Genomic DNA, 27,758 nt, shown 5'->3' with positions numbered 1-27,758 from the left:
GAAGGGCACACTCATCTCATGAGTGCCTGGAGAACAAAAACAAACGTCATGAAAGATTGTTGAGTTTGGGCTACGTCTCTCCCAGACGTGTCTGTGGCCAGCTGGGCTGAGCGAGACTGAGAGCTGGCCTCTGTTATTTAGTGATTCTATTTGGCAGTGTGCTGACAGAAGCTCTCCACGTGGCTAGGCTGAGCTGGGCTAAGCAAGGCTGTGGTGTTTCCCGTTGGCTCTGTATGGCCGCTCACCCTCTCCAGGAGCTTCTGCAGTTTGTGGGTCTTCTCATCTCGCAGTTTATCTCGGAGCTGCTGGGCCTTCAGCTGCTTCTCTTCATGTTTTTTCTTAGACTCTGCAATGGTTCTGCCAAATTTGACAGAAAAAACAACTTACACCTGCCATCCTGTCCTCTTCCCCAGTCGTTCAAAATAGGAGCAAACTTTGACATGCACCAAGATCTTTTCTCTGACAAACATCAGAGTGAAATGAGGGTGTGTGTCTCACCTTTTGCGAGACGGGGAGGACAGTTTCTCGTGCATGTGGATTCCATGGCCAGGTGGTCTGGAAGGCTCCTCCTCCACGATGTCCCCCCAGGAGGTGCTCTGACGCCACGGCTCCCGCGCTGCAGAGAGAGGTGAGTCTGGACATTGACCACATCTGTGTCTTTAGCAAGAGCATCAACACTCAACCCATCTCATTATAGACATATTACAATTAAACAGAGAAGAGATTTACCGTCATAGTCGGCTAGCATGTCACTCCAATCCATGTTGAATCCACCTCCACTGCTGGCCTGGGAGAGAGATAATCAGTTCACGATCACTGGCAATCATATGGATATTACAAGGCGAGAAAAACTCAAGACCTGGGGGAAAGAGATCCTACCACTTCAAAAGCACTTCATATGACCAAAGAAAATTGAGAGAGCGTGTGAGGTATGTGTCTTACAGAGAAGTCACTCTCATTGTCAGTCTCCAGGTCATTGTTCTCAGCCTGGATCTCTCTGGTCAGCTGTTCCTCTTCAGCGATGGCGCTGGCGATAGCCTCCTCATTGGCCTTCTCCAGGCGGTCAGCCAGCTCCTCCTTCTTTGCCAGGACCTCTGCCATGGACTGGGGCTGGACACACGGCACACACACGCTCACATACAGCACTTTCTTACTCATTCAGGTTTCACTAAGCCCACTGGCAGTCAGGGTCTATCTCTACCTCTCTAAAATGTAGGAATGTTGTCTATTGCTTTTATCAAGATTGTGAAATATGTTATTAAATGTATATACTGGTGGGCTTGGTGTGATCAACTTAAGATTCCATTAATTTTATATTCAAGAACAATGACTCTTAATTTCATACAGCTCTAACGGTACTATTTATAAAAGTTCCCAAGACCCTTAGTATGATAACATGTAAAAACAGAAAAGAACATCAAACCCAAAAGCACAAACCGCACCAAACGATCAATCACAAGATCACAGGTGAGGAAGCATTCAGGAGTCATGCAGAACACGTTCAATGTGAGAATGACGAGATGGTGGAAGGAGGCACAACCATGGGACCAATTCACTGACATAGTGTAGGAATAAATACTTACTAGATGAGTCTAAACAGCCTGATGGAGCCCAAAATGTCTCCATTTCTATTAGTCTTTACACTTACAACATGAACTTGACAAACTGCCTTTACTTAGTCACAAATTACATTTACATTTAAGTAATTTGGAAAACGCTCCTATTTAGAGCGACTTGCAGGAGCATTTAGGGTTAAGTGCCTTGCTCAACGGCACAGACAGGTTTTTCACCTTGTCGGATCAGGGATCCGACTCAGCAACCTTTCAGTTACACTCTTAACCTCTAGGCTACTTGCCGTCCAATCACTATCAGGGAGGACAGACAGTTAACAGCACTCCAGTCCAGAGAGGCCAGAGCTCCAATCTAACTTAATGAGGGAGAGGTTTCTCTCACCACTGAGGCAGTTTCTCTCTAACTAGGGGTCTGCAGTGCAGTCTAAACAGCACTGGGCTTATCTGAGCCACCCAAAGAGGCGTCTGGCCTGGCCCATCACTAAGACCAGGTCTGCCTGTGTTTGATCTGAGCTTAGATAACTTCCCTGTAGACCATGTAGAAGCCCTTCATCTCTAGGTATAATGAATGGCCTTCAGAAGAGGTTAAAGTGCTGTGGAGGTATCTATGACAGTAGCCCTGCTAGTGAAGGAGGTTCTCCTCGATTAACTCCAGAGAGACTACTTATGATGCCAAATGAGGCAGTAATAAACCTGACACAGGACGGTTGCTGATCACTTAATGCACAGTGGAGACAGAAAAACTAATACCTGACACAGCCATTGTACACATGCCATGATCCCTGGCCCTTTGGGCTGAACCTGTCCCTGAACTGGATACCTTGTCACAGGTTCGCACCATTTCAGCTCAAAGCACAGTCGTTTTGATTAGTGGCCACTTCCTCAACACAGCATAACAACTGGGCCAGCCACTTCAGGAGTACCAGCAACAAGCATGACAAACACTGCTTTCTGAGCTCTCACAACAAGAGCCCCATGGACATCCTCTCACAGCCAACCACCAACACGCAAACTGTCCTGCCTACCTGGCACGGGGCTTTTCTGAGGGGGCTGTGCCGCCTGTCATGTTAGCACATTGTGGCTGGAAGCTTTATAGATTGACTATGTTTAGGCGCTAAAGGTCCATGGGGGATCCATGACCCCCCCCTGCCCTGAGCCCTCCCCTCCCTCTGCTACTCCATCTCTCAGCACTCACAGTGGAAAGCTCTTTGGGGTCCAGCACACTCTCCAGTTTCACCACTGCCATGGGAGCCTCAGCCGGTCCTGGAGCAGATGTTGCCATGCCCTGTGACGTGCCCCCCGCAGTCCCCTTATCCCCCAGAGGACAGGGCCCGTCCGTCTGGGCCGGGTCTAAGGACGGAGGGAGGGCTAGGGCAGGGACTGGTAGGGATAGGGCTGGGAATATCGTAGGGTCTGGGTCCTGGGTAAGGTAAAGGGTAGAAGTTGGGGCTGGTATGTGGGGAGGCGCATCCTCACAGGGTGCGTTGACACACTGCCCCGAGTCTTGCGCACTGTCTGATGGGGGCTGTACCAACACAATCACACACACCATTCAAGACATGCATATTCCAAGCATTTCATGAGAGCAGTAAAACACAAACAAAAACGATTAACACAGCTGAAAACACACATCATGCAGGGAGGTTGGCAATAACATGCCCTAAACATTCAATTCTCATCAAAACATAAAATAAACAATGTGGAAATACATTAAATGTGTATTTCAAATAAGCAATGCCTAGAATACACCCATACCCAGTGTGTTCCGAGGCAATGAGTATTTATTTAATGAGAGGGAAAATAGCATATTTCTGCTTCTGAAGTGTCAGTGTACGAGCAATTGTGTTAAAACTGATATGCCCTGTCTGGAAAGCCTGTCTATGAATAATATGGAGTCCAAAACCAAAACAATGTAAGTGATAAAACGGTCTTGTGTTACTCTGCTCCACATCTCCTGTCATCCTGAATAATTGATATCTGGGGACTGCTGGGAGGGTGAGTGACTTCAGGGCTCAGTACTAGGGATGTGCACGGTTATTTGAATACCCAAACAGACATTAGTATTAGAATACTTGTGTGAGTATTCATTTTTGCAAATACATTTTTCTTAACCCGATGTGACTGAAAAGGCTTTTTCAAAATTAAATTATCAATGTGACATTCTTACAGACAAGGATATACCATGACATTTCAAATGATTAATTTAATAAAACAAACTCTTCAATAGAACTTGCATGCACAGTGCTCCCCATAAAAAGACCGCCAGCCATCAGGTGTGTACCTTATGTTTGCCAATCAAAGCAGCAAAAAGGCTAAATGTGTAGCAAGTGGAGTGAGAGTTCACTAACGCAATGCAAGATGGAATACAATTACGGAATTAAAAGTTAGCGAAATGAGAATCAAATCAAATTTTATTAGTCACATGCGCCAAATACAACATGTGTAGACCTTACAGTGAAATGCTTACTTACGAGGCCCTAGCCAACAATGGATGTTGAAAAAAAAATATGAATAAGAAATAAAAGTAACAAGTAATTAAAGAGCAGCAGTAAAATAACAATAGCGAGACTATATACAAGGGGGTACCGGTACAGAGTCAATGTGCAGGGGCACCGTTTAGCTGAGGTAGTATGTACATGTAGGAAGAGTAATTAAAGTGACTATCCATAGATGATAACAACAGAGACTAGCAACAGTGTAAAAGAGGGGGGAGGTGAGGCAATGCAAATAGTCTGGGTGGCCATTTTATTAGATGTTCAGGAGTCTTATGGCTTGGGGGTAGAATCTGTTTAAAAGCCTCTTGGACCTAGACTTGGCGCTCCGGTACCGCTTGCAGTGCAGTAGCAGAGAGAACAGTCTATGACTAGGGTGGCTGGAGTCTGACAATTTTGTTGTGCCCTCTTCACGACGATCTTGGTATGCTTTGACTATGTTCGTTTGTTGGTGATGTGGACACAAAGGAGCTTAAAGCTCTCAACCTATTCCACTACAGCCCCGTCGATGAGAATGGGGGCGTCCTTGGTCCTCCTTTTCCTGTAGTCCACAATCATCTCCTTTGTCTTGATCACATTGAGGGAGAGGTTGTTGTCCTGGCACCACATGGCCAAGGTCTCTGACCTCCCCCCTATAGGCTTTCTCATCGTTGTTGTTGATCAGGCCTACCACTGTTTTGTCATTTGCAAACTTAATGATGGCGTTGAAGTCGTGACTGGCCATGCAGTCATGAGTGAACAGGGAGTACAGGAGGGAACTGAGCACGCACCCGAGGGGCCCGTGTTGAGGATCAGCGTGGCGAATGTGTTGTTACCTACCCTTACCACCTGGGGCCGGCCAGTCAGGAAGTCCAGGATCCAGTTGCAGAGGGAGGTGTTTAGTCCCAGGGTCCTTAGCTTATTGATGAGCTTTGAGGATACTATGGTGTTGAATGCTGAGCTGTCGTCAATAAATAGCATTCTCACATAGGTGTTCCTTTTGTCCAGGTGGGAAAGGGCAGTGTGGAGTGCAATAGAGATTGCATCATCTGTGGATCTGTTAGGGCAGTATGGGAATTGGAGTGGGTCTAGGGTTTCTGGGACAATGGTGTTGATGTGAGCCATGACCAGCTTTCCAAAGCATTTCATGGCTACAGACGTGAGTGCAATGGGTCGGTAGTCATTTTGGCAGGTTACCTTAGTGTTCTTGGGCACAGGGACTATGGTGGTCTGCTTAAAACATGTTGGTATTACAGACTCAATCAGGGAGAGGTTGAAAATGTCAGTGAAGACACTTGCCAGTTGGTCAGCGCATGCATGCAGTACACGTCCTGGTAATCCGTCTGGCCCTGCGGCCTTGTGAATGTTGACCTATTTAAAAGGTCTTAATCACATTGGCTGCGGAGAGTGTGATCACAGTCTTCCAGAACAGCTGGTGCTCTCATGCATGTTTCAGTGTTATTTGCCTCGAAGCGAGCGTAGAAGTAGTTCAGCTCGTGTCACTGGGCAGACCTCGGCTGTGCTTCCCTTTGTAGTCTGTAAGGGTTTGCAAGCCCTGCCACATCCGACGAGCGTCAGCGCCGGTGTAGTACGATTCGAGTCCTGTATTGACGCTTTGCCTGTTTGATGGTTCGTCGGAGGGCATAGCGGGATTTCTTATAAGCTCAACTCTACCCTTTAGCTCAGTGCGAATGTTGCCTGTAATCCATAGCTTCTGGTTGAGGTATGTACGTACGGTCACAGTGGGGACGACGTCATCAATGCACTTATTGATGAAGTCGTCAATGCACTTATTGATGAAGCCAATGACTGATATGGTGTACTCCTCAATGCAATCGGAGGAAACCCGGAACATATTCCAGCCTGTGCTAACAAAACAGTCCTGTAGCTTAGCATCTGCTTCATCTGACCACTTTTTTTATTGATCGAGTCACTGGTGCATCCTGCTTTAAATTTTTGCTTGTAAGCAAGAATCAGGAGGATATAATTATGGTCAGATTTGCCAAATGGAGGGCAAGGGAGAGCTCTGTACGCATCTCTGTCTGTGGAGTAAAGGTGGTCCAGAGTTTTTTTCCCTCTGGTTGCACATTTAACATGCTGATAGAAATTTGGTAAGACGGATTTAAGTTTCCCTGCATTAAAGTCCCCGGCTACTAGGAGCACCACCTCTGGCTGAGCGTTTTCCTGTTTGCTTATGGCGGAATACAGCGCGGATCAGTGCGGTCTTATTGCCAGCATCAGTCTGTGGTGGTATGTAGACAGCTACAAAAAATACAGATGAAACTCTCTAGGTAGATAGTGTGTTCTACAGCTTATCATGAGATACTCTACCTCAGGCGAGCAAAACCTCGAGACTTCCTTAGATATCGTGCACCTATGTATTTTTGTAAATAATAGCTGCAGGAGTAGGATACAACGAGCAACCAACAGGTAGGCTGTTGTTTTATCTGAATGGGGTTGGGGAAAAAGCACAGCTTGTGGCCTCAATTAGCCTAACTAGCTAGCTAGCTTCTCTATGCTACTACAGTCAAGACAGGCACTGTTTTACGGGATGATAAATAACATTGTGGCTGCTACAAGTTAGCTAGTCTTGGCTGTAACCGAGTTTCCTTAGCGTCTCTGTCGCTCTCACTCAGTCTCCTCGCTACACACACAGCCCTCCGAAGCTGCAGCCTTAGAGGAGAAGGGTCTGAAAGCGCGCCAGCCTCTCTCCCTCACACAGCAGTGCTCAGTTTAAAAACGTAGCGTAGCGACATCTTTTTAAATAGAAAAATACAAACACTTTATCCGACAAAAATACATGCCACTATTCGAATAGTGAAATTATTTTAACCCCCATTCCTACCTCCTTCATGTGACCCTTCTCTGAGTCTCCTGTCATCTCCTCCAGGGGGTCGGGCTCCTCAGGGATTGGTTGTTCACACTGACCCTCGTCTTTGTCCAGGGGGCAGGGCCTGCCAGGGGGCTGCTGGTTCTCCTTGTTGATATCATCTTTAGGGCTGATGTGGGCCAGCACCGGGCTGACCTTGGCTACGATGGCGGCAGAGCGAGGCCGTGCCGGACGCCCGCGCTGGACTGTCTCCCAGCCCTCAGAGTCCTTCTTACCTGGACACAGTGAAGGACACACACACTCATTAGAAGTGTTGCTCCGCAGACATCAATCAGAAGAGGATACACACCCTGAGGGGTTTACATGCACTGATTATAAAAAGACCATGAAACCATGTAAGGATCATATAGTGCAGCCTCTAAATTTCATGCGGGTGCTCTGCTTACCTGGTTTCTCCGCGGGATAGTTGTTGACTTGGCTGGGGACAGGAAGGGACTGGGAGGACTTGACCCGGTCAGCCCAGCTGGGGCCCGTGTGGGACAGACGAGCTACGGCCAGTGTGGGTGGAGGACCACTGGAGAGATAAACACAAATCACTCAAAACCAGACGAGCGCAATGTCAACATACACAGAAGCCTTTCACCACAGAGATCAGTATAAATTATTTGTTTTAATAGACAGCTTCTCCTCTACACAACTGTCAGGTCCAACAGTACATTTTAAACCAGTGGTCACCAACCTTTTCTGAGTCAAGATCACTTTCGCAGTCAAAAAGCAAGCATCGATCCACCACTCAGAACGTAACATTAATGTTACATTCTAAAAAGATACCAGAGTTTCCGAGTTGGATGACCGTTCAAAACGATTTTTCCCCAGAGGGAGCTATTTTTTTCCCCAGTGTTCCCAGTTGTCTTGAACACACTGAAGTTCAGTTTTTAGTCTCAGAAGAGGGAGGGAGAGAGCAGCAGAGGGTCTGCCTCTCACAGTCCCTGCTCTCTACTTCCTTTCCTTGGGTGAGACTGACCAGAAAGGGAACACAATCTTCCACCTGATGGCGAAACTCAAGTAGCACCGCATCTGCCTCATGCACAAATTCATGTTGTTGCTATGACCAGAGAAAGTGAAATATTTCTCAATATTAAAGTAGACAACAAGATGCTAATAATAAAAATGCAGGGCTATCGATACACCTGGCTACGCATTCATTGCAGCGCGAGTGGAAGTAGGGAGAAGCACGTTTTATGCTTCGTAATAGTGTTGAACAAAAACAGTGTTGACAGCGCTGAATGAAATTGGACAAACTCACTCATAAGAACTGCAGCGCTTCGCTATATTCTTTGACAGTCTCTCTCCGGTCATGATATTAAAAGTTGTGAAATCTCAGGTAGGCTAGTATCAAACTGTGGCTGGGGTCATGGAAGCCATAGGCAAGGTGATTTGAGCTATCCGATTGGCCAGCGCAGTATGTGCACTCGATTTAGCCACAGATCTCACAGTCCGCTTTTCAGACAAATTAAGTGTTTCAAAATGGGAACACTTTGCTTAAGAAGGTGCACAGGGCCTCTGATTCAAGTACACCTACTGTACCGCCAACAGAGCAACACAAATAACGATAAATAAATAGACTAGGAATGCATTGAAGATCGACCGGTTGGTGACCACTAAATAATGGCTGTGACGTACTCCAGCAAGAGTATTAAGAGGTGACCATAAGGTGAGCAGCTCCATCTGCCTCGCCCAGGCTGGTGTCTGACCCAGGCTTTCCTCCCTACACTCTCAGGGTCTACAAACCTCCCTAATGATCAATACCCATTTCTGGAGCATCCGATTACAGGGCACCGCACATATTGAACCGATGCTTCAGCAGTCTTTAACCACACTTTTATCTATACCTCCCACTGTTTCTGTGGCGTGGCGAGGCTAGTGAGACTTGACAAATTACATTAAACAAATGCCTCAACATCAGCAATCAATCCCCTTACCAGCAGATCACAGAGCAGCCACTACCAACCCAAACTAGTTGGCACATCATATTGCACATTGATTTATTAATTAGGAGATTTAATGCTATTTTTTATCAATTTGGCATTGGTATTCCCTTTACTCTAACTGTGAACATGTAATGATGGCTGACTGTATTACACAGAATATAGCTGAGAGGAAACAGACGACATGCTGCTGCCCAGAATGTGCTGATGCGGAGTAAAGTGAGGAGAGATTTTGATGACGGCTGTATAATGGTGTGTTTTCATAATGACTGGCAGTCATTACATTAATATGATGGTAAGCACTTTGAGTTCAGATCAGAAACAGTGGAGATTAGGGCTGTCAACTAAACCAGAAATGAAATGGAGAAATCTTACCCAAAGTTTAGGGCGCGGCGAGCACTAGGTGAGTGGACAATCCTGTCAGATGAGGGGCTGGGCATCACATGACGACCTGGGGACATCTTACGCACTTCCCAAGCCAAAGACGTGGGTCTGGATTCAGAGAGGACAAATAAAATAAAAATATAAAATTATAATATACTGTAGTACCATAGGGAGAGATTTGTATCTCACTTTAGCTAAAAACAATTCAACTTATGGGAACACAGAAACATACACAAGTGTTGCAGGTTGACTGACCGATTAACAGCCTACTTTAAATGTACAACTTGGGAGGCAACTTAAAAGCTTGGATTTTTATACCCATTTAATGGTGTTGTGGTCATTGTGTTAAAGAGGAGCCAATAAACAGGTGGATCACCTTGAATTACAGCCAAGGCAAGCCTATTGATCTAGTGTGTTTGTGACTCAAAGCCAGGGAGCAGAGATGGCACTTAGAGGTTCCCCTCAGGGAGCGAGCGAGAGAGAGAAAAGAAGAGCCACGGCATAGATAGATCACCTGTTCTGGGCATCTGTTTTCTCCAACTTCTCCTGCAGCTGGATCCAGTCAATCAGAGCTTTAAAGTCCCGCACATAGTTGTCCAACATCATCAGCACCTCCTGAAAATAAGACATGTCTTTCAGACACAGACAGGGGGACATCTCAGTGGAGCTATCATCCATATATCAGGGCGGCAGGTAGCCTAGTGGTTAGAGCGTTGGGCCGGCAACTGAAAGGGTGCTGGCTTGAATCCCCGAGCTGACAAGGTAAAAATCTGTTGTTCTGAACAAGGCAGTTAACCCACTGTTCCCTGGTAGATCGTCATTGTAAATAATAATTTGTTCTTAACTGACTTGCCTAGTTAAATAAAACCAATGCAAAAAATGTCAGGACAATGAGAGACTACTTTGTCGACGGTTGTTGCGATAATGTGACTAGAAAACAATTTATACAACAACCAACTTTCTGGGACATAGACATGTCTTATATGGGCAAGAAATCTTAAATTCTTGTTAATCTAACTGCAGTGTCGAATTTACAGTATCTATTATTACAGAACAAAATACCCTACTAATGTTTGAGGATAGTGCACAACAACTAAACACTTAATCACGGCAACTGATTTGATACACTCACCACTGAAGGTAAATAATGTACTTACATTCAGTAATATTGCTCTGATTTGTCATCCTGAGGGTCCCAGAGATAAAATGTAGCATAGTTTCATTTGATAAAATCTATTTTTTCATTCAAAATGTAGGGAACTGGGTTCTACAGTTTGACCCAACGGCTGTCTTTGATTGGCCAGCGCAGTATGCTGGGAGTGTGTAATTATTTTTATTACCATAGCATTTTTGTATGTTCTCTATAGTTATGTACTTGCAAATGTATAAATTGACCAATTTGGCACACTTGGGCAAACTCCTGGCAGACTTGATGCAAAATATTGTGTAGTGAGGTAATTCTTCACTGTATCAGTCTGAAGCTTAGCACACACTGCTGCCATCTTGTGGACAAAATCGAAATTACACCTAGAATCCTCTTGCATTTCAAAGCAGATAATTCTATTTAATAGAAAACGCATGTTTTTTGTTTATATTATCTTTTACCAGATCTAAATGTGCTATATTCTCCTACATTCATTTCACATTTCCACAAACTTCAAAGTGTTTCATTTCAAGTGGTATTAAGAATATGCATATCCTTGCTTCAGGTCCTGAGCTACATGCAGTTAGATTTGGGTATGTCATTTTAGTCCAAAAAAAATGTTAATGTTTTTTTTTAAGTATTATAAAAAAAATTAAAAAAAAGGTTAACTTTGAAAGCTAAGCCCCCCGTGAAGGAGAGTGGCACAGATATCTGTCCCCTTTGTAGTGTCTTTATTTGGGGATAATCTCAGAGGCTCTATCCAACTCCAATCTAACAGCACACTTGGGCTCCAGTAACCCCCCCTCCCCCCTTCGTACCTCTATAAAACAGAGAGGGATGGTTATCTGGGCCAGGCCCAGTGAGTGGAGCTCATCTCACCAGCACACACAGGTAGGAGGCCCGCTATTCAGCCCAGAACAAGGGAGAACAAAAGGAGCTCAGTAAAATACTTCTCCCTGCCCCACTGATCCACCACAAGAGGTGGGGCTGAAATTACCAATGACATTACTAGAGGGGCCAAGACAAATTGAATTGGCTTGTACTCATTTTTTGCTACTGGTACAGGAAGAGTCTGGTGACGCCACCTCATTGTCCATCTGATACCTAATCTCAGAGTCTAGGAGCTAGAACTCTACCCACTGTTCATTTCCCAGCCTCTGTGAAGGTGGCTATCGAAATACAAAATCTTATAAGAGTCAAACTGGTAGGCTACATAATGAGTCACATTTCTTTAAATTATTATAGGTCATCTGACAGGGTCAGTTGTGAAGACTAGAGCCTGTCCCCTCAGCCCTGCCCAGAGCTCTAGTGAAACAAACAGAGAGAACATACTAGGATGGGAAGACTAGACAGGATTCCACACTAACATTTTTACATTGATTTTGATAGATTTACTGTAACAGGAAAGGAGACAGTCTTAAATAATAATAAATAAATAACAAGTGCAACATTTATATATTGCAGTTTTTAAAGTGCCACGTGTTCTTTCTGCAAAATCCTCTAGAGGTCAGTTTTTGAAAAAATTATACTTCATACCAAAAGAATACCACAGTAACAGGATTTCACTCTCAAAAATCTCACTTTTTAATAGAACATCCAATTGTGTTGTTTTTCTAAGTCCACAACAATGCTTAAACCACATCAGGGGACCATTTGAAGTCTTGGAAACCATGAGAAATGTTGCATTTTTTGTTGTTGTGTGTACTCCGTTCCCCTTTAATTCAGGTGTGCACAAGCCAGTCAGTTGTTTGGCTAGCTGTGTTTCTGTTGGGTACTTGTGATGGAGTTTTCAAAACAAATTGCCACAGGATTGATGCAAATAATCATCATTCTGCCAGGTAAGCATAGACTACTTTGTAGTTAGTTATCTTTTAAAATTGCCTTTCTGTCTACTAGAAAATGGTTACTCTATCATTAGCATGCTAACCGCTACACAACGTGGTAGACATATAGACCCTATGCGCTACCGCACACAGCAGGCAGCACACTGGGCCAGTGCCAACTGAAAGCTATTTGCAGGAATAAATAAAAAAATACTGTCCTGGGTCAAGATCTGACGGGAAGACAAACGAGGCTGCATCATTTCAATAGTAGGTGATTTTATCTTTCATTTGCAGTCTGAGCAAGTAACCTATATCTGGTTCATAAAGACATTGGAAAGTCAAAGTCAAGGCCTTATTCAAGTACTGAATTCAAATTCAGGAACTGTATGCATTAATGTATGCATTACCACTTTATAATAGGCATACCCAATTGCATTATGCATTGACATTCACATTATTTTTATATTCTAAAATATGTCAGAATAATGTGGCCATTGCCTGACTAAATAGACAGCATGCGAGACAAACACACTGATGAATGTGGTAGCTAGTCAGTCTCACCATTTGAGATAGTGGAGTTAGTAGTTACTGTATCATGTTTCAAAAAAAAGAGAAAGTGACCAAAAAGCAGTTTCCTATGTAATGAAACTCTTTGCAGGGAAAATCAAGTTGAAGCCAACATTCAATATCTTCTTGCTCATAATAACTGCATGTGGTTTAAACAGACTAGCACAACACCTTTCAATGGCGGAAAACAAACAAAAGCACCTAGGCTACATCTCTCATAAAAACTAATCAGAAATTAAATTACAGAATAACTAAATCGGAGCAGTAGAACTTCTAATTTGGCTACCATAACTTCAATGACTTTTCAAGGACCAAAGAGCCTAGAGGAAATGTCGGATTTTCAAGGCAGGCTATTCCATGATGACTGAATTGCACATCGCAAATATTCAACCAAGACTTTGAACTTTTGAGATACCAGGGGCCAATCAATATGAACCTTCCCTTCAGAGTGTGCTTAAAATGTATGCACAGCCATGGCCATGCTTATACATAATGCCAACTGGTGGAATAAGGGAACTGCTGGTCAAGCGTAGCCTACTGAGTGAGGAAAATACATGCTGAAAATGTATGAAATTGTGAGAATAATAATTAAATCATTCTTCGATTTCATTGCATTTCCATTCTGAATTCATGCAACATACAGTATCTTGACAGGCTATATCATATCATTTGACCGCATTTGTTACGGGAAAACGAGTGAGAGATGGCTGATCTTGTTCCGTTGGAAGATTTGGCACATGCTGCACTTAGCAGACAGCGCATTTTAGAGACAGGTGGGACTTTTCTTTGCATTATCAGATATCGTTTTCCAAAACCAATGTTCCAGGATTTTTGCAATGATTTAAAACCTATTTTAGAAAGGCAAACTACTAATGCAATTCCGAGGCACATCCAAGTGCTATCCACCCTCGGGTATTTGGCAACGGGCACGTTTCAGCGGGAGCTTGCCGATCGGCATCTCACAGCCACCGATGAGCTGATGTTTCAACTCAAAGTTTATTTGTCACGTGTGCCGAATACAACAGGTGTAGACCTTACAGTGAAATGCTTACTTACAGGCTCTAACCAATAGTGCAAAAAGGGTATTAGGTGAACAATAGGTAAGTAAAGAAATAAAACAACAGTAAAAAGACAGGCTATATACAGTAGCAAGGCAATAAAAGTAGCGAGGCTACATACAGACACCGGTTAGTCAGGCTGATTGAGGTTGTATGTACATGTAGATATGGTTAAAGTGACTATGCATATATGATGAACAGAGAGTAGCAGTAGCGTAAAAGAGAAGTTGGCGGGTGGTGGGACACAATGCAGATAGCCCGGTTAGCCAATGTGCGGGAGCACTGGTTGGTCGGCCCAATTGAGGTAGTATGTACATGAATGTATAGTTAAAGTGACTATGCATATATGATAAACAGAGAGTAGCAGCAGCGCAAAAAGAGGGGTTGGGGGCACAGTGCAAATAGTCTGGGTAGCCTTTTGATGACCTATTCAGGAGTCTTATGGCTTGGGGGTAAAAACTGTTGAGAAGCCTTTTTGTCCTAGACTTGGCACTCCGGTACCGCTTGCCATGCGGTAGTAGAGAGAACAGTCTATGACTGGGGTGGCTGACAATTGTTAAGGCCTTCCTCTGACACCGCCTGGTGTAGAGGTCCTGGATGGCAGGCAGCATAGCCCCAGTGATGTACTGGGCCGTACGCACTACCCTCTGTAGTGCCTTGCGGTCAGAGGCAGAGCAATTGCCGTACCAGGCAGTGATGCAACCAGTCAGGATGCTCTCGATGTTGCAGCTGTAGAACCTTTTGAGGATCTCAGGACCCATGCCAAATCTTTTTTGTTTCCTGAGGGGGAATAGGCTTTGTCGTGCCCTCTTCATGACCGTCTTGGTGTGTTTGGACCATTCTAGTTTGTTGTTGATGTGGACACCAAGGAACTTGAAGCTCTCAACCGGCTCCACTACTATGAGAATGGGGGCGTGCTCGGTACTCCTTTTCCTGTAGTCCACAAGCATCGCCTTAGTCTTGGTTACGTTGTGGGATAGGTTGTTATTCTGGCACCAACCGGCCAGGTCTCTGACCTCCCTATAGGCTGTCTCATTGTTGTCGGTGATCAGGCCGACCACTGTTTTGTCATCGGCAAACTTAATGGTGTTGGGGTCGTGCCTGGCCATGCAGTCGTGGGTGAACATGGAGTACAGGAGGGGACTGAGCACACACCCCTGGGGAGCTCCAGTATTGAGGATCAGCGTGGCAGATGTGTTGCTACCTACTCTCACCATCTGGGGGCGGTCCGTCAGGAAGTCCAGGATCCAGTTGCAGAGGGAGGTGTTTAGTCCCAGGGTCCTTAGCTTATTGATGAGCTTTGAGGACACTCTGGTGTTGAACGCTGAGCTGTCGTCAATGAATAGCATTCTCACATAAGTGTTCCTTTTTTTGTTCAGGTGGGAAAGGGCAGTGTGGAGTGTAATAGAGATTGCATCATCTGTGGATCTGTTTGGGCGGTATGCAAATTGGAGTGGGTCTATGGTTTCTGGGATAATGGTGTTGATGTGAGCCATTACCAGCCTTTCCAAGCACTTCTTGGCTACGGACGAGTGCGCTACGGGTCTGTAGTTATTTAGGCAGGTTGCCTTTGTGTTCTTGGGCACAGGGACTATGGTGGTCTGCTTGAAACATGTTGGTATTACAGACTCAAATCAGGGACATGTTGAAAATGTCAGTGAAGACACCTGCCAATTGGTCAGCACACGTCCTGGTAATCCGTCTGGCTCCGCAGCCTTGTGAATGTTGACCTGTTTAAAGGTCTTACTCATGTCGGCTATGGAGAGTGTGATCACACAGTCGTCTGGAACAGCTGATGCTCTCATGCATGCCTCAGTGTTGCTTGCCTCGAAGCGAGCATAGAAGTGACTTTGCTCGTCTGGTAGGCTCGTGTCACTGGGCAGCTCGCGGCTGTGCTTCCCTTTGTAGTTTGTAATAGTTTGCAAGCCCTGCCACATAAGACGAGCGTCGGAGCCGGTGTAGTATGATTAAATGTTAGGCCTGTATTGACACTTTGCCTGTTTGATGGTTCGTCGCAGGGCATAGCAGGATTTCTTGTAAGCTTCCGGGTTAGGGTCCCGCACCTTGAATGCGGCAGATCTAACCTTTAGCTCAGTGCGAATGTTGCCTGTAATCCATGGCTTCTGGTGGGGGTATGTATGTACAGTCACTGTGGGAACGACATCCTCGATGCACTTATTGATAAAGCCAGTGACTGATGTGGTGTACTCCTCAATGCCATCGGAAGAATCCCGGAACATGTTCCAGTCTGTGATAGCAAAACAATCCTGTAATTTAGCATCTGCTTCATCTGACTCCTTTTTTTATAGACCGAGTCACTGGTGTTTCCTGCTTTAATTTTTGCTTATCAGGAATCAGGAGGATAGAGTTGTGGTCGGATTTACCAAATGGAGGGCGAGGGAGAGCTTTGTACGCGTCTCTGTGTGCGGAGTACAGGTGATCTAGAATTTTTTCCCCTCTGGTTGCACATTTAACATGTTAATATAAATTTGATAGAACTGATTTAAGTTTCCCTGCATTAAAGTCTTCGGCCACTAGGAGCGCCACCTCTGGGTGAGTGGTTTCCTGTTTGCTTATTTCCTTATAGAGCTGACTGAGTGCGGTCTTAGTGCCAGCATCTGTCCGTGGTGGTATATAAACAGCCACGAAAAGTACAGCTGAAAACTCTCTAGGCAAGTAGTGTGGCCTGCAATTTAGCACAATATACTCTACTTTAGGCGAGCAAAATCTAGAGACTTCCTTAGATTTTGTGCACCAGCTGTTGTTTTCAAATATGCACAGACCCCCCCCCCCGTCTGTTCTATCTTGCCGGTGAAGCGTATATCTCGCTAGCTGAATATCCATGTCATCATTCAGCCACGATTCCGTGAAACATAGGATATTACAGTTTTTGATGTCCCGTTGGTAGGATATTCGTGATCGTACCTCATAATTTATTTTACAATGATTGCACGTTGGCGAGTAGTATTGACTGTAACGGCAGCTTTCCCACTCGCCTTCTCCGGGACTTGACCAGGCATCCGGCTCTTTGTCCTCTGTACCTGCATCGCTTCCTTTTGCAAATAACGGGGATGTCGGCCCTGTGGGGTGTTTGTCTAAGGTGAGTGATCACTGTCCGGATATCCAGAAGCTTTTTTTTGCCGTAAGATACGGTTGCAGAAACAATATGTACAAAATAAGTTATAAATAACAAATGGATAGTCATAATATTTGGATAATCATTAGCAAAATGAACAATTACATACAATTTCCATACACCATCGCACAACAGGTGTAAGTCAAGAGGGGACTTTTGACAATGGGTTCCCAGATACAAATAGACAGCACCCCACATTGTCATAAAAGCACCATCCCAAAACTAGTTCAACTACGTAACAGAAACAGACTTATGTGATGTGCAAAAGCTGCTGCTGAATGTGGTGTTAAGGTGGCCATTTGGAAGAACAGCAATGTTGGCCTATACGTGGGAGCTGTTGAGGATGTATGGCTTATTGGTGCATGTTGTCTACTCACGTGAAGTATATTTGCCATTGCTAAAGCAACTTAAATTGTCCTAATAGTCATCTGTTTGTAGTTATGTTTTTACTGGTTAAGCCACAACTGAGCAAGCCAAATAAAATATTTTGGCCTGACACTAGCACCTCAATTTCTGTCTCGGAATTATTATTATTTTTTAAACTTTTTGGGTTGCACCATTGTATTTAAATGGTATGGCAATGTACACTGAACAAAAACAAAACGTAACATGCAACAATTTCAAAGATTTTAGTGAGTTACAGTTCATATAAGGAAATCAGTCAATTGAAATAAATGCATTAGGCCCTGATCTATTGATGTTTTATGCGTGGGAATACAGATATGCATCTGTTGGTCACAGACCCCTTAAAAAGGTAGGGCCTTTGGATACAATTTTTAAAAAAAAAATCAGTATCTGGTGTGAGTGACCACCATTTGCTTCACATAGCGTTAAATCAGGCTGTTGATTGTGGCCTGTGGAATGTTGTCCTACTCCTCAATGGCTGTGCGAAGTTGCTGGATATTGGCGGGAACTAGAACGCTCTGTTGTACATGTCGATCCAGAGCATCCCAAACATGCTTAAATGGGTGACATGTCAGGTGAGTATGCAGGCCATGGAAGAACTGGGAGAGCTTCAGCTTACAGGAATTGTTTCCAGATCCTTGCGACATGGAGCCGTGCATTATCATGCTGAAACATGAGGTGATGTCAGCGGATGAACGGCACGACAATGGGCCTCGGGATCTCGCCACGGTATCTCAGTGCCTTCAAACTGCCATCTATAAAAACGCAATTGTGTTTGTTGTCTGTAGTTTATGCCTTGCCATACCATAACCCCACCGCCACCATGGGGCACTCTGTTCACAGAATTAACACCAGCAAAACGCTCATCCACACAACGCCATACACACCGTCTGCCCGGAACAGTTGAAACTGGGAGTCATCCGTGAAGAGCACACTTCTCCAGCATGCCATTGGCCATCGAAGGTGAAGATTTTCCCACTGAAGTCAGTTATGGCGCCAAACTGCAGTCAGGTCAAGACCCTTGTGAGGACAACGAGCACCCAGATGAGCTTCCCTGAGATTGTTTAACAGTTTGTGCAGAAATTATTTGGTTGCGCAAACCAATAGTTTCAGGTGGCTGGTCTCAGATGATCCCTCCGGTAACGAAACCAGATGTGGAAGTCCTGGGCTGGCGAGGTCACACGTAGTCTGTGGTTCTGAAGCCGGTTGGACGTACTTCTCAAAAATCTCAAAAACGACAGTAGAGAAATTAACACTGTCAACTGCTCTGGTGGACATTCCTGCAGTCAGCATTCCAATTGCATGTTCCCTCAACTTGAAACATCTGTGGCATTGTGTTGTGTGACAAAACTGCACATTTTAGAGTGGACTTTTATTGTCCTCAGCAGAAGGTGCACCTGTGTAATGATCATGCTGTTTAATCACCTTCTTGAGATGCCACACCTGTCAGGTGGATGGATCATCTTGGCAAAGGAGAAATGCTCACTAACAGGGATGTAAACTAATTTGTGCATAAAATTAGAGAAATAAGCTTTTTGTGCATATGGAACATTTCTGGGTCTTTGATTTTAGCTCATGAAACCAACACTTTACATGTTGTATTTAGATTTATGTTCAGTGTATAGCATTATTACCCTATTTTTCTTCACAGGCGCAAGTGGGCCACTGACGGTTATGATGGACTGGCCCGGAAGGTTTCCAAAACCTCCCCTATAGGCTATGTCGAGCCCTGACACACACAGACAGGGGGCATTCCAGTGCTGTTGTTGCCTCTTCAGATTTTTGGTCAATTGCACATTACTGTTTAAAAAAAAATAATTGTGAACCAAAAACTGTGTGACCTAGTAAACAATTAAAATGTGACTGTTTGGTTGCAGTATCGAACCCTGCTAGAGCCTGTCTGTTGCTTGCTCAGAAATCATCCCAGGCAGAGCTCTAGTGAAACAGACATTGGTGATTGATGGGGAGTGTGGAGGGAGTGGTAATTGAGAGTAAAGCTTCACAGTGCTTTTAGTTAATAGACAAGTCAGGCCAGTGAAAGATGTGTCCAGCAGCAGGCCTGCTTATTAGTTAGTTAACAGCCTCAGCCAGGCCCTCCGCTGCAGCCGACTTCATTTGATAATGAAGGGACCACAGCTGAAAGGAGGCAAAAAACTACATTCACGACAAACTAAAAACACTTACCTACAAATACTACTCACCTAAATAGAAATACATAAGATTTCCTGAGGACTGCATAAAGATCTAAACCCACTAGAGGTCAAATGAAGCCTGGTGAGCAGTAAAAAGGTGGTCATTCTGGTAACAATTAAATTAAAACGTTTAGATGAGTGAAAGCCAATTTAATTTCACTTTTAGTTTCTAACAATATAGTGTGCCAATTATGCCTGTTTTTGCCTTGAAGTTTATCCAATGTCATACTTTATGATGCAGAAGATGCCTTCTACAGTAGCTCTCCATTCAATAGAACTCAGAGCCTCCTCCCCTGCACGGTAGTGTAGTATGATGTGTCATAAATCAGGGACCGGACGGAACAAATGGTTGATAAGAACTATTTAGACCTGAAGGGGATGTGGGTTCAAGAGATGTGAATGTTAAAAATATACAAGCATGAATCAGATTGCGGCAGGCTCTACTGGCCGGGGGGAACCACAAAAGATGAACCAGTGTTGATGAAGGAAGGGCTGAATGGTCTCTGTTGGTCTCATTCAAAAAACACAAACACACCATTGAAATCTCCTCACAGTTCTTAATACTCCCTGCAGAAATGTAAAAATGTCTCTTTAAACTAAAGATATCTAGGCTGAGTCTCAATCCAGCACATCCAACAATGTCACCCTTCCGCATCTGCATTGATAGGTGGCAGAGCTACAGCTGTGTTTGTCAGACTTTGAGACATCCCGAAAATCTGTCATCTCACAAAAACGGTTTGGCCTACATACTATTACCTCTCTATGGAAGATGAGACTCTCACGAACATGTGGGTTGTTTTGCTCTAAGACCCACACAAGACTCATATGTAGTCAGTACAGCCGATCTGCCGACTTCTGTCTGTAGCATTAGAACAGTTTGGGCTACAAACTAATATCACCCCTTTATGGAAAGGCGAGTCTCTCACGAACACTTACATGTTGGACGCCCACAAGCCTCACTAGACTTGTCTGAAGGTACCCCAGTGCAAGTTTAAAAATGAATGGAAGTATACGGTACATTCGGAAAGTATTATTTACCTAAGTATTCAGAACCTTTCCTATGAGACTCAAAGTTAAGCTCAGGTGCATCCTATTGTCCATTGATCATCCTTGAGATGTTTCTACAACTTGATTGGAGTCCACCTGTGGTAAATTCAATTGATTGGTTTTGGAAAGGCACACACCTGTCTATATAAGGTCCCAGTTGACAGTGCATGTCAGAGCAAAATCCAAGCAATGAGGTCGCAGTAATTGTCCGTAGAGCGCCGAGACACAGATCTGGGGAGTCTACCAACACATTTCTGCAGCATTGAAGTTCCACAAGAACACAATGACTTCCATTATTCTTAAATGGAAGAAGTTTGAGCTAGCCACCCGGCCAAACTAAGCAACCGGGGGAGAAGGGCCTTGGTCAGTGAGGTGACTAAGAACCCAATGGTCCCTCTGACAGAGCTCAAGAGTTCCGCAGTGGAGATGGGAGAACCTTCCAGAAGGACAACCATCTCTGCAGCCCTCCACCAATCAGGCCTTTATGGTAGAGTGGCTAGATGGAATCAACTGCTCAGTAAAAAGAACATGAAAGGGGATACCAAGTCAGTTGTACAACTGAAATGTGTCTTCTGCATTTAACCTAACCCCACTGGATCAGAGAGGTGCGGACGGCTGCCTTAATCAACATCCACGTCTTCGGCACCCGGTGAACAGTGGGTTAACTGCCTTGCTCAGGGGCAGGACGACAGACAGCCCACTCAGAGTTTGCGAAAGGGCACCTATAGGACTCTCAGACCATGAGAAACAAGATTCTCAGGTCTGATGAAAACAAGATTGAACTCGTCGGCCTGAATGCCAAGTGTCACGTCTAGAGAAAACCTGGCACCATCCCTAAGGTGAAACATGGTGGTGGCAGCATCATGCTGTGGGGATGTGTTTCAGCAGCAGGGACTGGGAGACTAGTCAGGATCAAGGGAAAGATGAATGGAGCAAAGTACAGAGAGATCCTTGATGAAAACCTGCTCCAGGAACGACCTCAGACTGGGGCGAAGGTTCAATTTCCAACAGGACAACGACCCTAAGCACACAGCCAAGACAACACAGAAGTGGCTTCGGGACAAGTCTCTGAATGTCCTTGAGTGGCCCCGGCAGAGTCCGGACTTGAACTCGATCAAACATCTCTGGAGAGACCTGAAAATAGCTGTCCAGCCACGCTTGAGAGGATCTGCAGAGAAGAATGGGAGAACCTCCCCAAATACAGGCGTGCCAAGCTTGTAGCATCAAACCAATGAGTCAAGGCTCTAATCGCTGCCAAAGGTGCCTCAACAAAGTACTGAGCAAATGGTCTGAATACTTATGTAATTGTGATATTTAATTTGTGGGAAAAGTCAAGGGGTCTGAATACTTCCCGAATGCACTCTATATGGAAGTAGTTTAATGCCTAAAATAAGGGGTTAAATACATTTATAGAAATTGTTTCCTGATCTTCCTTATATCTCACTTTAAAACAAACTTTCTTTAATTTAATGTTTCAAGTACTTGTTTTATATATTTGTTTTGAGGGGTCCTAAAATTCAAATAGCTAAATAATCCTTTGTATGACCATTTTAAAACATATCCATATGTTAGATTAGAAAACCCCTCCCCCCAGTTTAGAATCAAAACTAGTCTATAGGCCTGACTACAAAGTGATGCCAGGCCAGAGATGCGTGTCTGTGGGTGGCAGAGCGCAGAGGGGCTGTTTGTGTTTGAGTGAGAGCACAAAGTGCAGATTTACACTGCTCCAGGGGATTGTGGCCGGGTGGAATCAGAGCACTCTGCTTCTCCTCCAGCTAATTCTATCATTTATCAGAGTCAGTCAGTCCATTAGGGCCAGGCTAAGGCTGGCTGGGTGGGACTGACAGGGACAGGGGGTATATGAGCCCAGCTCATTAGACTTCACTGGGGTGGGAACACACAACAGCCAGACTACATCTCACACAGCCCCACTGTCAGCATGGAGACCACAGGCAGGGGCAGTGTGTTCCAGCACTGACCACACGCGGTCACCACAACCATGCTCAGCATAATGCTGCATGGCAAACTAATCGATACAGCAGAGCAGTGTATACCGAGATCAACATGGCAGGCCAGCCCTGAAGTAGGATTATACCACAGGCTCTGCCTAGTAAACAAAAGCATTACTGTGTATTATCAAAATCCTAATATACTTATTGTATGCCATGAGTAGCGTAGTACATAGAACTTTACATTCATAGCTGGCCTAAACAGAGACTCAGGCGTCGTTCCCCTTACAGTTGGCCGGCCGGCCCCCATTCCATGCCCACTAGCACAGCCCTTACACCACACAGCACACACCAACATTGTTTACACCATGTCATTAATATCCACTCCCTCCAGCCAAACCCAGGAGAGTGCCCTGTGATAATTCTCTCACTAGCAAGCCTTCAAAGGCCCCTCTGACACTAACCAGAGAACAAGTGGAATGTGAGCGAGCAGAAGGAGAACCCCGTTATCAACTCAATATCTCCCTCTAGTGTTGATGAAGTGTGGTGCTCTGCAGTGCCTCCAGTTCTTCATATTTTTGTTGTTGAGGACCCTGTTGAGGTAGGGGTGTTTAGGTTTTGGGTCACAACTTAAGGTCCAGAGCCCTACCTTACACTCCACCACACTCTGATCAGATTCACAGGTGACATAGATCTCATCCACTGCCCGCCGCAGGTTGTCGAAGAGGAAGGCCCAGTATCGTGCTCGCAGGTCCACCTTGCGCGGCTGCTTGACTTTGGTGGGACTCTTCTCTGCTCCCTTGTCAAGCAAGGCCCCGGCTGTGCTCTTGTTGTCCAGGCCTGTATTCTGTAGAGACAGCAGAAGAGGAGACAAAGCATAATGTTGAGGCAAAGAATATGATGTTGCTAGGTCTACAATGCTCTCTAGTGGTACATGTGCTTAACTAGCAGTGAGCAAAATATTTCATCCATCTTTAGGTTTTATTATTTCATAAAGGCAAAATTAGAATAAGTATGTAAGCTAATATTAAAAGATGACAACATGCACACCTGTTTCTTATTCCTATGCAGTCCAGAGTTAATTCTTTGATTCCTCAAATTGCCGTTTGTGTGAGTCTTGGACTTCCCTGTGAAACATTAAAAAAACAAAAAACATTTAATTTCCAGAAAAACAAACTATTAGTTCTAAAAAAGCCACATAGCTTTTACATTGATCTGGTCACCCTTTGTTTTGCCAAAGATGGAATATGGCCTGTGGGAGTAACAAAACATAAAAGTACAGAACCGCACACGCACAATACAGACTGACCCAAAGCCTTGCAAGAGAGAAGAGAATGCACTCTCTCCCTCCTCTCTCACGCTGTTCTCTGCACAACATTGTCAGAGTAGGTAGCATTCCCAAATACTGTAGGGAAACAACCCTGATACAATGACCACACGGCTGTGTGCATGAGCAGGTTCAATCTGTGATACCAATAACATCTTTCTGGTTTGTTGTCCAGTTACCCATTGCAGAACCCATCCAGACAGTTATGAAATATTCCGCCAGTGTTCAATCAAAGGACTAACTGGGTTAATTGTGTGTTCCTAATCATGATCGATCATGTTTAAAAGCTAGCAAACTGACTGTTTCTGTCCATTAAACATTCCTCCACTACAAGAGGGTGTGAAGCTCATTAAGTCAGAGTTATATTGATCTTTTATATCTGACGAGGGACCAGTGAAATGACACGTCACCTTGACACCTGTTTTGAATTCAGTCGTCTCAGGGAAGGGAAATATATGAAGGCCAATGCATAGAATAACAGAGGTGAATCAAAAGCTGTCATTTTGTTAAGGGAGATATTGTATTACAGCCAAGAGCAGAGTCTGGACTCACGTGACCTTTCCCCACCACAATGCCCTTTGTTGTGCCTAAGTTAATTGATTCCTTTGTTCCAAATAGACAAAGGGCTTGTTTCATGCACTGTAAGTCAATATCAGCACCTGCCACTGGAGGTGAACATTGGTTTGCCCATCTAATCAATTATATACCCACCAAGACAACACAAATGTATCTGGTGAAAAACACAATGGAATCTACTTCAAAGAAACACGCATCTGTAAACATAAACAGTCATTCCGTTTACATCAGACTGATACATACAGTATTATCAGGCCCATTTGAGCGTGTGTGTGTGTGCACATTTTGACTGACCTTCCTCCTCTTTGTTCTCCAGAGGAACACTCCAGGCAATGAGATTTCTCGCAGCACGGCCCTCTTCTGCCACAATCTTCCTCACCTTGTCATGGCTGTTTGACCGCTGAAAGGACGCCTGCAGACAAAATGGGGACCACATCAAATGGTACCAAATATCAAAATCAAAAAAGACATGAAGGCATATAACCCAGCTGTAGGATTCCATGGGTGAGTTCATAACATTGACAACACGCTGTGGATGAAAACTGTTGCTTTGTACAGAACAGCAGATTAATAGTACATTACTATGCAGCATAGTTGCCCTACATATACTGTAGGCTAGGCTACACTAGAGAATATGCACAAGTGTTTTATGGCCAAGGAGACCTTTTTTTTTTTTTACCGTTATTTTACCAGGTAAGTTGACTGAGAACACGTTCTCATTTGCAGCAACGACCTGGGGAATAGTTACAGGGGAGAGGAGGGGGATGAATGAGCCAATTGTAAACTGGGGATTATTAGGTGACCATGATGGTTTGAGGGCCAGATTGGGAATTTAGCCAGGACACCGGGGTTAACACATTGGGATATTTTATTAGACCAGAGGAAAGAGTGCCTCCTACTGCCCCCACACAGGTCATATAAAGCATGTGATGTTTTGAACAGCACAAGACAACATGGCTCTTCACACCTGTGTGTTATGTTATGGTGCTTGGTAACAGGACATAGACACATAGGTATGGGTTTAATTAACATGGAGGCATCAAATGCTTTGTCATAAATAAATGCAGAGTACTGTGCTATAATAGAGATGTCTCTGAACCCTGGGCTCTGGCCTCTCCCTGGGCACCTCATGTGACATTGAGTTAGTCATGCAAGTTGAGCGGATGCCAAAATCTCTTGCTCGCTCCGCTCTTTACCTCTTCCTCACACACCAACACACATGTGCACGAACACACAAACACGTATGCACAGACAGTCAAGCAGGCACATCACAGCATGGTCTAGATAGGATCCCATGCATGAATGTCAAGAGAAAATCTGATTTACGGTCTATAAGCATTGAGTCCCACTTTGCAATGCCAATTAAAGACTCTGCCATTTCCATCTATTGAGAAAGCCTGGCATCTAGGTTTACGTTTTCTATAAGCACAAAATAAATGATTATGATTGTGACATTATCATACTGTATTGTTGTGCACTTCATTCCATGCATTTGAAGATTTAGCATATTTTCCACATACAGAATATAATTGATTTACAGCGACACTATTTCGAGTTTAAATGCAAAATAATCTCCAGGTGGATAACAAAGTTAAATCTACTGGTAACCCAATTAGACTATAAAAACTGCTACCTAAATTTGGACTTGCTTATCAAAATCGGGACCTGAACCAGACTCAAGGTTCTCTGCATTCTGTCCGTAATAGCAACAGAGTCATGTCATGAGAAATTGTTTAATCTCGAGTCTCAAATGTCACTGCCATCCACAAAGACTACAACAAAATAATGACACCTTTCAAAGAAACTAATTAGAACAACACTACCATTACCATTTATCTACCAAATGAAGTGTCTGACAATACAGAGGTACTTCTATCTTTTAATCAAGCCCATGGTATCTCTTCTGTGTGAAACTCTAACACTATAGTATCCTAGCATGCTAACAGAACAGACTACATGCTCATATGACTCATTAGGTTTTACACATGCATAAACAGCAAGCAGTGTCCTGGTCTGCTACCATTTCATGTCCTTCTGGAATATTCACAACTGACCTACTTTTAGTGAGCAAAAAAATATCCTTTACATATAAGCTCCATTCTATTACTATAGAAGAGCTTAAGGACAATAGGATCAAACGCCAACATCACTGAGGCTGCACATCAAACAGAGTAGCCAAACCCCACTGAAAATTAACAAATAGCAAGCTAGGTTACCATCATAGCAGTAAATATTTACACTGTGGTTCCTGGCTTGGCAGCCATCTGATGAGGGATCACTCTTGACTTGCAGGGAAGCCTATAGACTTGACTGATGGCTGCCTAGCTGTACAGCCTGAGGCTGGCAATGATTACAGAAAGGCTCTCCTGATCCACTTAATCAGCTGCTGCCACCTGGCCTTCACTATGGAATTTTATTTGTATTTATTTTATTTATTTAACCTTTATTTAACTAAGACGGTGCAGGTTGTTTTTTGGAGCATGTGTTATGCTAACTGGTTTATAAACTGAGCCTCTAGATATGCACAGGAAAGGGCCAGTCCTGAGGAGCAGGTGTAGGGTTTTCATCCTAAAAGCAGGTCTACAAACAGACACATGCAGCAAGTGGGAGAGTGAGAAGAGAGACAGAGATTAGAAGATACATACAGAGTAGAAGTCAAGTCTGTAAGCAGGTTCCTCGTCCTTATCCGCCCCTGACATACTTTTGCAGCCAACTTCAGCCAACCTGTTTCCCCTCATCGGCATTGCCACTTGTGCAAGGTGACATAGTCTTCCGACAGCAGGACCAAAATTGACTGTGTGTAGCTCGAACTGCTATAGCAACTTGCCCAGCTGTGTCAACTACTCCAATTGTGATTGAGCGAGCCGGGTGCTTAGCGGGCTTACGGTCCATTCACCCCCGTCTGATCTGTCTGTAATCAGTGCTGAGCTAGTAGCCAGCCACCCCCGTGCTGCAGACCACTGCTGCCTTTCTGCCTGCCGGCTCTCCTCTCCTCTGCATCTGTTTACAGCGTCTCTCCTCTTCTGTCATCTCACAGCGCTGCATCGCAGCCCCCTTTCACTCCCTCTGCCACAGCACCGCGCAGTCATGTGGTATTGGAACTGACTAAAATATTTCCTGTATATAGTATGCTTACCTAATTGTGTAGTTCATATTTCTTATTTCTCTTGTATTTTTTTCTAGTAATGCATTGTTATTGATTATTGCATTATTGGGTTGAGTTTGCAAGAAAGGCATTTCACTGTACTTGGCATGTGACTTTAAAACTTCAAAATTAAAACCTTAAATGT

The 27,758-nt window shown here is 44.3% G+C and overlaps 1 protein-coding gene across 4 annotated transcripts in view; it reads right to left on the bottom strand.

The window, feature by feature from the left end:
- The window catches only part of LOC129867048 (S phase cyclin A-associated protein in the endoplasmic reticulum-like), a 100,833-nt gene that overhangs the window by 71,863 nt on the left and 1,212 nt on the right, over positions 1-27,758 (bottom strand). Inside the window, exons 2-13 of one of the 4 annotated variants that reach the window (XM_055940159.1) lie at positions 24,763-24,880; positions 23,616-23,692; positions 23,215-23,412; positions 9,759-9,859; positions 9,236-9,352; positions 7,319-7,446; positions 6,888-7,147; positions 2,767-3,096; positions 943-1,110; positions 730-787; positions 499-634; positions 246-357 (exon numbers count right to left, since the gene is read on the bottom strand). In XM_055940159.1, the coding sequence (XP_055796134.1) occupies positions 246-357; positions 499-634; positions 730-787; positions 943-1,110; positions 2,767-3,096; positions 6,888-7,147; positions 7,319-7,446; positions 9,236-9,352; positions 9,759-9,859; positions 23,215-23,412; positions 23,616-23,692; positions 24,763-24,880 (1,803 nt within the window). The remainder of the gene's footprint in view (positions 1-245; positions 358-498; positions 635-729; positions 788-942; positions 1,111-2,766; positions 3,097-6,887; positions 7,148-7,318; positions 7,447-9,235; positions 9,353-9,758; positions 9,860-23,214; positions 23,413-23,615; positions 23,693-24,762; positions 24,881-27,758) is intronic. The other 3 variants (XM_055940160.1, XM_055940161.1, XM_055940162.1) reach the window with 3 other exon arrangements.

The sequence above is a fragment of the Salvelinus fontinalis genome, chromosome 12 (assembly GCF_029448725.1).
Source record: "Salvelinus fontinalis isolate EN_2023a chromosome 12, ASM2944872v1, whole genome shotgun sequence".
NCBI lineage: Eukaryota > Metazoa > Chordata > Actinopteri > Salmoniformes > Salmonidae > Salvelinus > Salvelinus fontinalis.
This window is presented reverse-complemented; position numbering and strand designations above follow the sequence as displayed.